Source organism: Accipiter gentilis, chromosome 25 (genome assembly GCF_929443795.1).
Source record: "Accipiter gentilis chromosome 25, bAccGen1.1, whole genome shotgun sequence".
NCBI lineage: Eukaryota > Metazoa > Chordata > Aves > Accipitriformes > Accipitridae > Astur > Astur gentilis.
Window position 1 is genome coordinate 18,931,835 of NC_064904.1, and position 13,076 is coordinate 18,944,910.

General features: G+C 42.7%; 1 protein-coding gene and 1 non-coding gene across 2 annotated transcripts; one reads left to right on the top strand and one right to left on the bottom strand.

Annotated features, from left to right (window-relative positions):
- Positions 1-341: 341 nt before the first annotated feature.
- TBPL2 (TATA-box binding protein like 2) lies at positions 342-11,021 on the top strand. The gene is made up of 7 exons (XM_049828321.1): positions 342-392; positions 3,369-3,772; positions 4,785-4,872; positions 5,556-5,647; positions 6,522-6,689; positions 8,254-8,348; positions 10,942-11,021. Exons 1-7 carry the CDS (start codon positions 342-344, stop codon positions 11,019-11,021), a joined length of 978 nt encoding a protein of 325 aa, XP_049684278.1.
- TRNAG-UCC (transfer RNA glycine (anticodon UCC)) lies at positions 430-501 on the bottom strand. The gene has a single exon. It is a non-coding gene; the product is annotated as a tRNA-Gly (tRNA).
- Positions 11,022-13,076: the final 2,055 nt, after the last annotated feature.

A 13,076-nucleotide genomic window follows, 5' to 3' on the forward strand; every position in this document is an offset into this window, starting at 1 on the left:
GGAAGCGAAGCATTATCTTTGCAAGGTTTAAGCCGCAGCTCTGTCTCCCCATTTATCTTCAGCCCCACAGAGGGGAGCAGGTTGTGCTCGTAGGCTCATGTAAAGCACATGAGACCACCCTGATTTCTCCAGCCCTTGCACAAGATGGAGCAAACCCTGCCAAGGGCAGGTAAAAAGCTCCTAAGGCTGTGTGATGGGGGTAAAAATCATACCCGGCGGGGATCAGCTGTGCTGGGCTTTGCTCCCTAACGAGCCTCACCTGCCCCCAGTGCCGCCCCTCGGGGTTAAAACCGGGCCCGGGGGGGGGTTGGGGAGTCTGGGTGGGGTGGGTGGCTATACCCATGGATCGTGTGTCGCCGCTGGAGCAGTACCTGGAACAGTGCGGAGGGCAGGTAAGGGAAGGGGGTGGAAAAAAAAAATATAGACACCTGCGTTGGCCGGGAATCGAACCCGGGTCAACTGCTTGGAAGGCAGCTATGCTCACCACTATACCACCAACGCCGCGATGAAGGTCTTTTCCCGCCCGCGCCTCAACTCTGGTGTCAGCCGCCTCCATCTTCGGTTCTGTGTGGAGGAGTAGCGGGCTGTGGTGATCCAGAGCTGCTGGGAGCACGGAGGAGCCCTGGAGGGGCTTTCTGCGAGGGGAGGTCGCTCTCTTCTGCTGTAAGAGGAATGCTGCTGCGCTTAAAGTCTGGCTATAGCGTGCTGTTTGCGAGGACCAGCCTGTGGACTGGGGGGTGTTGGTACTGAGGGGCCAGGAGGCTTGGATCTCTTCATGCTGGTTGGTAAATGCTTGCAAAAAAATATATTTTTATTTTGCTATTTGGAATAGCCTTCCTGGTCTCAGGTAGTTTTAGAGATAACAGAGTGAGGGACTAGGAGAGGGCTGGACTCCACTGCTGAGCATTACCTTCACACAGGGAACACAACTTCTTTATGTGCATCCTGTTGTAAACTACTTTTCAGCTCAGAAAATGGGTTTAGCACAGGCTGTTTAAATCCAGAGACCCTCCTAGTGGCAGTCAGTCAAGCCCTCTGAATATGGCCCTATAAAGTATATAACGTGGTGAGGTATAACCATGGTTTTACAAATGCTACTGAGCTTTTTGTACTTCAGACTTGCTGGGATACTTGATAACAGCAGATATGTGAGATATCACTGCAGAAAGAGGAAAAAAAATCCAAGTCTGTTGCTTAGAGCAGCTGGATTTGATTTATGTGTACCTGGGTTACAGGGATTCCTGCAGTGGAAGTGAAAAGGGCTGTTTCCTCTCAAGCTGCCCCAAACTTGGTGATCTCAGACAGGATCTATGTGTGAAATCTCCTTCCTGGAGCTGCTGGGAGATGTCCAAAGCTATGAAGTTGATGGGGGCCTTCAGTGAAGTTAATTAACCTAGAGTCTATAGCAATAACCCTTGGCAGCCAGCCCAATATAAACATGGTCTTGTGCCCCCTTTCACAGCCTCTGAGCATCTGTCTAACAAGAAGGCAATCTTCCCCAGCACTTAACCCTATAAAGGCTTTTTCCCAGACCAGTTGTATGGAAACCTAATGAGAAAGAAAGATTTGCTTTCTGTTTCTACCTACCCTATGCAGTTTACTTTCTGTTACTTTTTTTACTTGTTTTACAGCTATTTAATACTTCCAGCCTCATATACCACTCATTTCTCTGTCAGCTTCTTCAAGCTACACCACAAACTGTGGGGTTTTTTTTGACTGTTACATTTATTGTGTTCTCTGATGTGTGAGTAGTCCTACAGGCTCACAGTGATGAGGCTTTTTTTGAACCATCTTATCTGCATTTTGGTTCATACAAAACTTCCTTAATTAGCTCCTGTACAGCTAAACCTTATTCGGGTGGAGGTCTTGCAGAGGCTGTGCCTTCCTCCCCCTGTTGCTAACTTGAAAAATATCTATTTAAAACAGAGGTATTTTAGTTATTCCATAGTATATTGTTACTTGTAACTGTTAATACATTTGTATCTGACCTCTTAATTCTCAGATAGTGCTCTTGGATCCTGTTTTCCAAAGAGCCAAGGGCTTAAGGAGTGCCTAGTCTTAGTCAGCAGCACTCTGCCCCAACTGATCTCATGGGGCTTTGCACTCAAAGTCAGTTTTAGAAACAGTTTTGAACCCAGGTGTTCATGATGCTTTCAGAGCTAGACCTGATCACACTGGTATTCAAGCTAGTAAGGGTTCTCTGGGTAGATTTCTCACTTAGTAAGAGATTTCCAGGTGTCTACAGGTAAATATACTGCAAAGTGGGAGCAGACATCTCCCCATGTGCATGGTTGCATTGCTAAGTGAGCTGATTAGCACAGAGCATAGAGCAGCACTAGCTCAGGGCTGAAAAATCAGTGATCTGGAAACCCCGCTCCCACTGGAGCTCAGGCAGTTGCTGCCAACTCGAGGGCCTCAGACTTGTGCACTGTTCCCTGTTCTGATTTGTGTTTGGACTTTTCAAGTCCTTTTGGCTCTCGAGCCCAAAAATGCCAAAAGGAACACAAAACCTCTTGTATGGATTGTCTAGTCCAAGCTGTCACCTGCTGTGGGTATTGGCGGAAACCACCTTCTTGGAAGCAGCTTTCCGCAAACTAGAAGCTTATGCCTTAACGGAGAAGGGAATAAATCCTGTCCTAAACTCTTGCCTCCTCAATATTATGATGCCTCTTAAATAGCTTTTAATAATAATAAATAGCTGATAAAGAAGGACGTCGCTATGCAGGAACTCGCTTGCAGATATGTTGCATGCTTGATCCAGGAAAGGATGCTGGCTTTGCTAACTGTGTCTCACTTAAATTAGTCTGGTGACCTCCAGCAGCTGAAAGAATAAACTGCTCGTGATTCTGTGAGCTGCTGCCCTCTGTTGCATAAATCCAATGTAGCACCGACACTGTCCCCTGGTAGCAGGGAGTGGAAACAGTAATATACTGACTGAATGGGATTTAAAGCCAGCCAGAAAATGCCAGCTGTCATCCTTGGAAAAACTCGTGAGCAATTATGTTGGTTATGTGCATAACTGAGGCACGGCAGTGGCTGTGAAGGGCAAAGTGCCAACATTGTACCTCCAGTCACTGCTGAAGGTATATAGTATTTCTCAATTTGTGGTATTACAGTATTCTAGACTGCCTCTGAAGTGTGGTGGGAATATGCATCTCTCTGCTATAGGAGTTATCTGGATTTTTATATGCTGATAGACAAGCAAACGACATGCTTTTAAATCTGAAGACTATTCTTTACTGCAATATGTGTGTGGGAAAATTATTTCAACTTCTTCATTGAATAGAAGATTAATCTTAATTTAGTCTCCCAGTTAAAGTAAATGTTTTAATGCATGATCCTTAATGACACTTTTTTCTTAATTCAAGGATGACCTCTCAAGTAGTCCTCAGCTGTTTACTCCCATGAGCCCTTATGGTGTAGACCTTCCAATTCAAACAACTGAAGATGTGTTGTTTGGTTCTCAATTTAATCAGCCCAAAGAGCTTCCTACAGACTTCTCTGTGGATCTCAGCTTTCTTCCAGATATTACCCAAGATAACAAGGAACAAAATCTATCTGAATATGGTCATGAAACACAAAAGGAGCTTGATGAGTCAATATCAAGAAATGAGGATAGCAGCGTCTTCATGGATGAAAGCAGCTTGTCCTATCTAGATGCAACTCAACCATCTCCTGAAGCATCTGGCATGTGTCCTCCAATGACACCAATGACTCCTATGACACCAGTAACACCTGCATCGGAAAGCTCTGGCATAGTTCCTCAGTTGCAGTAAGTTTATATATGCATTATATATGTAGCATATAGCCATAGATTTGCTTAAACTGCAAGGTACTGCTCTGACTTCTCAGAGAATGCAGCAAGTGTGGTTTGGTCTTAAATAAGCCCACCCGAAAAACTAGGGAGGCAGTTATTCCTCTCTGAGGAGATATGGAGCAAATGAACTGATGATATTGGAAGGCAACTGGATACTGTGCTGATCAGTGCAATGCAAAAATGGAAATGGCACAGAGCAATACACAGCTTAGCAAAACAGTGGAGAGTGACTTGATAAATCTGCTGGGTGAGCAAGTATCTGAAATGCCTCTGGCTTGTTAAGGGGGAAAACTCTCTTCTGGGAGACAGGAGATGAAGTCTCTCAGAGAAGTGTTTGGTAGAAATTATTTATATATAGTATGTACTGCTAGTTACTTCAGTCTGCAGGATGAAAAGACAAAAATACTTGAAAAGAAGGATTTCTTCCAGGAAGGAGAATGTTAAGGATGACAGCAGACTCCAGGGGTTTAAAGATGTGAGTCTGCTTTTCTGAGAAGGTTTCTGAGCAAGGGAAAGGGGCATGAAAAGAAGTGTGAGAAATTCTGGCCTCATTAAAAGATCCTGTCCTGTCTAGGCTAGAGCAACTATAGAATAGTTTATACCTGTAGAGAACAACATACCCTTACCTACCTTAAGAGTGCTGTAGTAACTCTGTAAATACCCAGTAATGGTTCCATTCAAAGCTGTAAAAGACTTCAGTGATGTAGTTATTGGAAGTCACACAAACTCAGTATTCAGGGACTAATAATTTTGTACCTTGTTATATCTCAAACTGTAATTTTGGTATTGAATTACTTAAGTTTTGCCAAAAGTAGCTTCATGCTAGAGTGGGAAAGAGGTAGGCAGGAAATTAGTTGATGGCAATTATTAATTGGAGTGTGACCTCGCATTAAGCTATTAATGTTGGGGGTTGGCTCTGCAGTGGTTTGCTCTTGCAGTAAGAAAATTCCTCTCTCTCATTCCTCAGGAATATAGTGTCGACTGTAAACTTGGCTTGTAAACTAGATCTGAAGAACATAGCTCTGCGTGCCAGAAATGCAGAGTATAACCCAAAGGTAAATCTTAAGGACTCAAAGCTTTACCCTCACTTCCCTTTCTCAGTGCTGATGGATTCTAATACACACCATGAGCTTTGTACTTTTTCTAATAGTGCTGTCTTGACCCACAGAGGAAAGTCATAAAAATCTGCAGTTTGGGCCTGTTAAATTAAAATAAATACAGGGGACCACAAGGAGATTTTCTTTCTTCTTTTTTTTTAATAAAGCCAGAGCAATGAGATGTTACTAAGCTATTTAAGAAAGGAGATGAACTTTCCCACCTGTGGCCAGCTACCTCCAGCTGAAATGGCTCAAGCAGCCCCTGCTAGGGGGGAGGAAAGATCTGCCCTGAAACTTGTGGCTGAAGGAAAGATAATTACTGGAGTCAAACTGGTATTACCTGATACTACTAGCAAGTGGCCTAGACTAGAATATCACTGGGAATAATGGGCTTTCTGTAAGTGACTCCACACTGCTCAACAAAAAATGTAAGGGACAAGGCAGCGGTCCTGTGACTGTAGTCTTAAGCCCCCTGGTCCTAGGGAAGTGGAAAACAACTTCAGGCTGGTAAATAAATGCTTTTACAAAGCAGAAGCATGCTGTGTTGAGCTTTGAAAGTGACAGTTCTTGAAAGAATGAACAGGAATACAGACCAGCTAAATCCCTCAGCTGGACTGTGAGGTTGTCTTCTGTATTTGTAGAGGTTTGCTGCTGTCATCATGAGAATCAGGGAACCACGAACAACAGCCCTCATCTTCAGTTCAGGAAAAATCGTCTGCACAGGAGCAAAAAGGTTTTTTTTGGTTTTTCTTACCTCTGAAGGTCTGGGTCTTGCAGCTACACCTATATTCTGATGAAAAATGTCAAAATCTTGTTTAAATTTTCTAGTAAAGGGCTGTCATAATTGCAAGAAAAAAATGAAGCACTGATGCTGAAAAATGCCTAGCTTTCTTCATGATGCCAGTTTAGTAATTACTGAATTGCTTGCTTCTGTCCCTGAATATAGATTGAGCTGAGCAGACACTAGCAGAAAAGCTGCTAAAGTGCACAGGAATTGTTAAGGGGTTATTTGCATTTCTCACCGACTTTAAAGTGAGTTAGGACATAACTTGTGTCTGTCAAGTCTCTTTTCAGTGTCTGTGTTCACCAGTCAACACATCTGCCTCTAGAGAAAATGGGAATTGGAGAAGAGCAAAGCTTATTTCTGTACTCTGAAGCTCTTTTCCTCAAGTTCAGCAGCTGCCATGGTTTTTGTCCCTAAACTGTCAATGAGATAATGCATTAACTTACGGCTTAGGATACCTTCTCCAACCCCTACCACCACCCCAACTAGCTAGATGATTGTACTGGTGTCTGCAATCTACCTCTTGGATCAGCTCTGAGAAGCTGTTGTGAGGAACTGAGAAACCCCTGAAGAGGGGAACTCCTGGGTGATGCAATATGCTCTAATGTGTTCAAATAAACCACAGGAAAGTGAATGACAAAGCGCTTTATTCCTTTTAGCTCACTGATGTGGTTCTGGGGATAGAGGCTTGCTATTTTGAGCAGCAGCATATCTTTTTTTCTGGAGCACAGATTAGCATGGTGGTGGCTCTAAACTGACTTCCATCTTGAGAGCAGAAGAAAGCACTAATCGAAGCTGCTTTTCCTTTCTGCTCTTCCTTCAGTGAAGAGCAATCGCGGCTCGCAGCCAGGAAGTATGCACGGGTGGTGCAGAAACTTGGGTTCCCTGCCAAGTTCCTGGACTTCAAGATACAGAATATGGTTGGGAGCTGTGATGTGAGGTTCCCCATCCGGCTGGAAGGCTTGGTTCTCACTCACCCACAGTTCAGCAGGTATGTGGAAGTCAGGGTTACAACCCCATGCAACTTGGAGCAGTGTCTTTGTAAGCTGTGAAGAGACTCAACCCCTGAGGCTGTACAAGCCTAGCAGAAGAGCATAATAATTAACTGGATACTAAATATCAAGCATGTCTTTCTCACCAAAAGACATGCTTGGTTCAGCCAGCATGAAGTGGATGTAGATGCCATGTGTTACAATAAAGATAGTAAGGTTTATCTTCTGCAATAACTCCTGTTTGGAGTGGGACACAGGCCAAAATGACCCTGTGCTTGACTGCCAGGATGACATACAGCAGCTAGCAGTAAAGCTTCCAGTGCTTGAAACCATGACTGACACAATCCAACAGTGAAGGGCTCTTCTAAATCTGCCCTCCTGTGTGGTGTTCACTGCTTTCCCCTTGCAGGGACACCATAAACACCAGCTTTAGAAACCTTGCAACTGCGAGCATGCTACACAAGTGTTCAAGTCACTTCTGGGGTAAACTAGATGCACATTAGACCTGGTTAAGATGAAGAGCTGAAGAACTGCAAGAAGCTCCTGGGTTCTTTGCTCAGTTGGTTAATGAAGATACTCTCTTTTGTAAAAGCTTTCTTTGACAGTGAATATTTGACACAATCTTCAGTGCTGCTGTGTATCAGCAATGTGCACTGGAGATCAGAATTTTACTAGTCTCCTGTTACTGCCAAGTGCGATACCAAACCTTAGTGGGTATTTTCCTTCACTGCAGACCATGTCAATAGGAAAATAGCCAGTCTTGATTAAACACTTCAGGTTTAATTGGAGCAGCTCTTAAGCTACTTGAACCTGATCTATGCCCTTGCTCCATTGTGAACTTTTCATAGTAAGCAGGCCTCTTAACTCCTGTCCAGCCAGATGCCTATCTGCAAGGATAAGGTTTCTAAACTTCAGGTGTGAAGCCAGACTGCAGCTGCAAAATACACAACTGAAAATACAGTGTTTCTGGGATATTGCTTTGGTTCTTTCTGTCTAGATGTCTATTAGCCATCAATTTAAAGTAAACCTGTAGTCAAGTGATGAGCGTGCTGTGCCCTCAAGATGGGCTTGTTCAGAACTACTTATTGCTATCACTAAGGAACGGATGATTTCAGCACTGACAAAACAAAATTCAGTTGTCTTTTATTAGCACTGCATTTAGTATTTTGCATTTAATTTGGGGACTAAATATATATTAAAGATTCACTTGGCTGTCATCTTGTCTTTGTTGCACAAGATACTTCCTGATAAGAGCTCTTTGCAGACTAAGGATTTGAGTATGGTTTGAAAATTACAATAATGGTTTCAGTGCTATGGAAAGTCACATTCAGAAGTGGCTCAGAAGTCTTTAAAAGTAAGCATGAAGAACTCCTACCAGCTCCAACTAGGATTACCAGGTTTCTCTTGAAGATGTCTAAAACCTGACCTGCCTTTCTCTGGGTAGCTAGCTAAAGTCTGTGGGTTTAATTACTCTATTGTTAATATAACTAAAGTGCACTTTATGCATACAACACTGAAACAGTATTTGCATTTTACTGATCTTACCTGCTTGCTTTGAAACAGCTATGAACCTGAACTATTTCCTGGCCTTATTTATAGGATGGTCAAACCGAGGATAGTGCTGCTTATCTTTGTGTCTGGAAAAGTTGTGCTGACTGGTAAGTGGTCTCCCTCTGTATATCTGTAATCAGCTGCTACCGTATCTTCTGAGAAAGTGTTTAAATTGAACATTAGCTAAACTACTATCTCGCCACAGTAAAGCCACTTGGCGATCTTTTTAATGCCTACTACCGCTTATCTGTGTTTTCCGGAGATAACAATATCAGTATCGTTGCACTAGAATCTCATATTGCTTCATATAGCATCTCAGATTTCCATGTTGTTAAACTTGAGTACCTTTATTTTCTATAAAGCATAATGCCCCATGTCAATGTACAGAATCCTAACAGGATGCTGATGTGCTAGAAACTACACAGTCACTTAAATACAAATATCACAATAAGTAATTTAAATTTGCTTGGTCAGGAAGCAAACTCCTTAAAACACCTCACTGACAACATCAGGGATTATTACAGGAAAGGGTGGAGATGGAAGAACTTGTTCCAGACTGTTTGGCAAAACACTCATGAGCTAAAAGCCTTGCTGAGTAAGCATGCTCAGCAGGTATCTGTACCACAGATCCCATGTCAAAAAAGTTGAATTACTGAGTGTATGTTCCTAACACATTCTTTTGTAAAGCTTGTAAAAATACTCTTATTCAGATGTACTGAAAGGTAAATGGCACTTGTTCCCAGAGGAGCTGAATGCTGTATGTATATTTGCAACACAGCTTTGAGGTATGTGAAAGACAAGAGAAGTGCCTGCCTCAGCCACAGATTCTCGTAATCATGAATGAGCTCAGCCTAACCCAAGAACAAGGCATTCAGTACAAAGCTTAAATGCTTCCCCCTCCAATGTCTCCCCCACCCACCTTCTTGGGTCCAGTAAAATCATACTGGCCAGTTCCATTCCATTGATACTTATGGGTTTGGGTACACTAATTGCACCACCCTTGAGTGTGCAGCCTGCCCAGAAGGACTAAGGTAAGTCCTCGTCTGTGAACACTGGGCCTGACTGTAATGACAGAACTGCATTTGCTGAGCTGTGAGGTTTTTTCCCGAATCAAGAAAGTAACCTGAAAGTAACTTTAGTTTTGAAAGTAAAAGTTGTAGTAATGCAGATGAGTTAGTCGTGTCCAAGTGTGTTCTGAGGGAAAGGTTTACACATTCATCCTGAGTGGCACTTAATGCAACTGCTAGTTCATTTAAACACAGTTTTCTTGTAGCTAGTGTATATTGTACTAGCATAATAGAGTAGTGTCACTGGCGAGGAATGTTCCCGCTTACTGCAATACAGTTAATGTACAAGGCTTGTTATTAAAGATTTGTTTGCAGTAATATAGAAGAGGCTAGCTTTGAAATCACAGGTGCTGTAAGAAAGCCTAAAAATAAAAAAGCGTCTTGGAACTGGACGAGGGGAGTTCTCAAACTGTGGCTCAAGTTCCAGTATTGGAATAAATGCCCTTCATTTCTTGTTTCTATCTTCCCCTTACCTTATCAACAGGCAGAGCTGTTACTGTTAAGCAGATAACACCATGGCTTTTCTCAGTTGCTTTTTTTTCCAAAGCTAATGTTTTGCATCTGTCAAGTGTAGCCAACTGTTTTGGTTCCACAGATTAAACAAAACTAGTCTAGTCTTAAAGCAAGATAAAAATTGTTCTTTGCGAGGCTCCTCCAGAGGGACCTTGACAGGCTTGAGAGGTGGGACTGTGTGAACCTTGTGAAGTTCAACAAGCCCAAGTGCAAGGTCCTGCACATGGGTTGGGGCAGTCCCAAGCACAAATACAGGCTGGGCAATGAGTGGATTGAGAGAAGCCCTGAGGGAGAGGGACTTGGGGGTGTTAGTGGATGAAAAAACTGAATATGACTGAGCAATGTGAGCTCACAGCCCAGAAAGCCAACTGTATCCTGGGCTGCATCAAAAGAAGAGTGACCAGCAGGTCAAGGGAGGGGATTCTGCCCCTCTGCTCTGGTAAGACCCCACCTGCAGTGCTGCGTTCAGCTCTGGGATCCCCAACATAAGAAGGACATGGACCTGTTGGAGCAATTCCAGAGGAGGGTCACAAAGATGAGAGGGCTGAAGCACCTCTCCTATGAGGACAGGCTGAGAGAATTGAGGTGGTTCAGTCTGGAGAAGAAAAGGCTTGGGGGAGACCTTATTGCAGCTTTTCAGTACTTAAAGGGGGCTTATAAGAAAGATGGGGAGGGACTCTTCATCAGGGACTGTAGTGATAGGATAAGGGGTAATGGCTTTAAAATGAAAGAGGGCAGATTTAGATTAGATGTAAGGAAGTTCTTCACTGAGGGTGGTGAGGCACTGGAACAGGTTGCCCAAAGAAGTTGTTGATGCCCCATCCCTGGCAGTGTTCAAGGCCAGGCTGGATGGGGCTTTGAGCAACCTGGGCTAGTGGAAGGTGTCCCTGCCCATGGCAGGGGGGCTGGAACTAGATGGTCTTTAAGGTCCCTTTTGCCACTTAGAATCATAGAATGGTTTGGGTTGGAAGTATGATAAAAATTCTGCCTTAAACTAATAGTAAGTTGCTTTTAAACTCCTGTGTTTCTTCATGGTTTGTAATCTTAGGTTTGAGTTGCATTCAGTTATTCCCAACACTCTGTTAGTTCTTAACATGTTTTTTCCTAAATGTCTTTCTAGGAGCAAAAGAGCGTTCTGAAATCTATGAGGCATTTGAGAACATCTACCCCATTCTAAAAGCTTTCAAGAAAGCATTATAACATGGCCCATAAAGCAACTAAGAATAATAAAGGTTTGTATTATTATGCATGGATCAGAAGCAAGGGTATTCCTGGACCCAACTGAACAGTTGTGGCTTACTAAGCAAACGATGCCATTCTGAATGCTGTAAGTGCTGATGCCTTTCTATAGTTTGTGAAATGGGTTTTTTGCTTTCAGATTCGCTGTCTGTAACCTACTTGAGTTCTGACAACTTCTGTCAAGCTGAAAAATTTGCCAAATGGATGTACTTTTAATAGAATGCGTATTAAGGTGGCACTTGAGTATTTTGTAAGAGAAACAATGTGTGTCTTTTCCCCTGTTAAACAGGTGAATCAAGTCTGTACTTCAAACTAGCTTTATCAAAATCCTCAGCTTTAAGTGTACTGAAACCTAGCTCCTGTGATGTTGTATTTTCATGTTTAAACTCAAAATATATTTTTGTCTACAGTATAGCTTACAAAATCCAGCATGACTTGATTTCAGTGTTTTGAAGACAGTGATTGCAGAGGACATCTGTTGAATCCCTCTGATCCTACCGGTTGGACAAACACTTGTGTTTAGTGGTGTTGGTACTCCTTTTACAGAGAAGATATTCAAGGCCCCTGGCAGTGCTGGAACATATGTAGGAAGTCTGTGAGTAGAGGGGTAACTAAGCAAATGATCTAATTTGTTATGACACAAATTAGATTTTAATAAAATGGTACCCACTTGTATTACTGAAGTCCCCTCAGATGATGGGAGCTTGTTGCTTGGCCCAGACAAAAACATGTCAGTTAGGAACTGCCTTTAAAATGGACTTGAGGAAAATATAGTGGGGTTCTTGTACTTTGTCTCATCTCCAAGTGAACTCAAGGCTTCGTTTGCAAAAGGTGTCCTGCTCAGACTGGTGATGTGACTAGGAACAGTGCAAAGACTATCCCTTGACTGTTCTGGTACCTCCTATGATTCTCTGGAAGCAAGTTTGTTGGTTTTTTTTCCAGAACAGGGCTTTGGTGCTGCTGGGGTTTGTCTTATGTCCTCCCCTTGTTTCCTGCTGAAGATGGGACAGATCTGTCAGGAAACTCCCTGAGCCACTAGAGGTTGCTGTTAGATGACTTAAGTGCAACCCAGGCCAAAAGCTACCTCTGTCCCTGATGGACACAATATGGGCAACGGCTTAATACAGAATAGGGTGTTATAGTCTTGCTGGGCTTAGTTTTGCTGTCACAAGTTTTTATTTCTCATTCGGTGAGGATGTGATTTCGACTTCTGTGTCTGCAATGTGTCTTACTGGAAAAAGTTTGAAAAACTTCATGCGCTTCCTTATGATAAACTTGTCTTAACTATGTTATTGGATTTTTTGTCACAGTCAAACTGTGGATTTCCACACTCAAATCCATTCTAAATAGAGGCTTACTTTTCTGTTTTTCTAACACTGTAGACTTTCCACAGCTATGGGCTGGACTTTTATTTGCACTGTAGCTGTAATAACTGATAAGCTTGAGTTACAATAATCTTCTGCAAATGAAGAACAACCTGCTTTTATTGGGATGCTGGAAAAAGTTTATTTAAGATGAGCCCTCTTTTAAGAAATTGCATTTTAATGAAGAGCTTGCTACATAATTTCATCAGTGGAGTTAATGCTCTTTAAAACTATGGATAAAGTCTTAAAGATAAGAAATGGGCTCTGCCTTTTCACGGATCTACTGATTAAGTTAATGTTTGCTACGGTAACTTTTGTCTTAAAAACAACTGTCTTTGTTCTGCCTACATAGTGCAGTTCATGCTAGTGTTTTGTAGCATGTAAGTACACTAGGAAGGGGAAACAATACAGGATGGGATTATGTTTTTTAAACTGGGACATGTTTTTGTTTGGGTTTGGTTTTTTGAAAGGGGGGGGATATTGCTTTAAGTTACTTTGGCTTGTGTGGACTCTTTCTTCTACTTGCCTGGTGTTTCCCACTATACCCTGATGCAGAGGACTGGCTCTCTGCTTTTACATACTCATTGATCATTATCTGTTTAACTCCTGATTCTGCCTTCAACCTTGAGGCTGGGGTGAGGAAACCTACTAG

Bases quoted from the DNA above. Each gene is read 5' to 3' on its own strand.
- TBPL2 (XM_049828321.1), top strand. From the start codon at position 342: ATGGATCGTGTGTCGCCGCTGGAGCAGTACCTGGAACAGTGCGGAGGG. The intron at 393-3,368 runs GTAAGGGAAGGG...TCTTAATTCAAG, and splicing joins TGGAACAGTGCGGAGGGCAG to GATGACCTCTCAAGTAGTCC. The intron at 4,873-5,555 runs GTAAATCTTAAG...CTGTATTTGTAG, and splicing joins ATGCAGAGTATAACCCAAAG to AGGTTTGCTGCTGTCATCAT.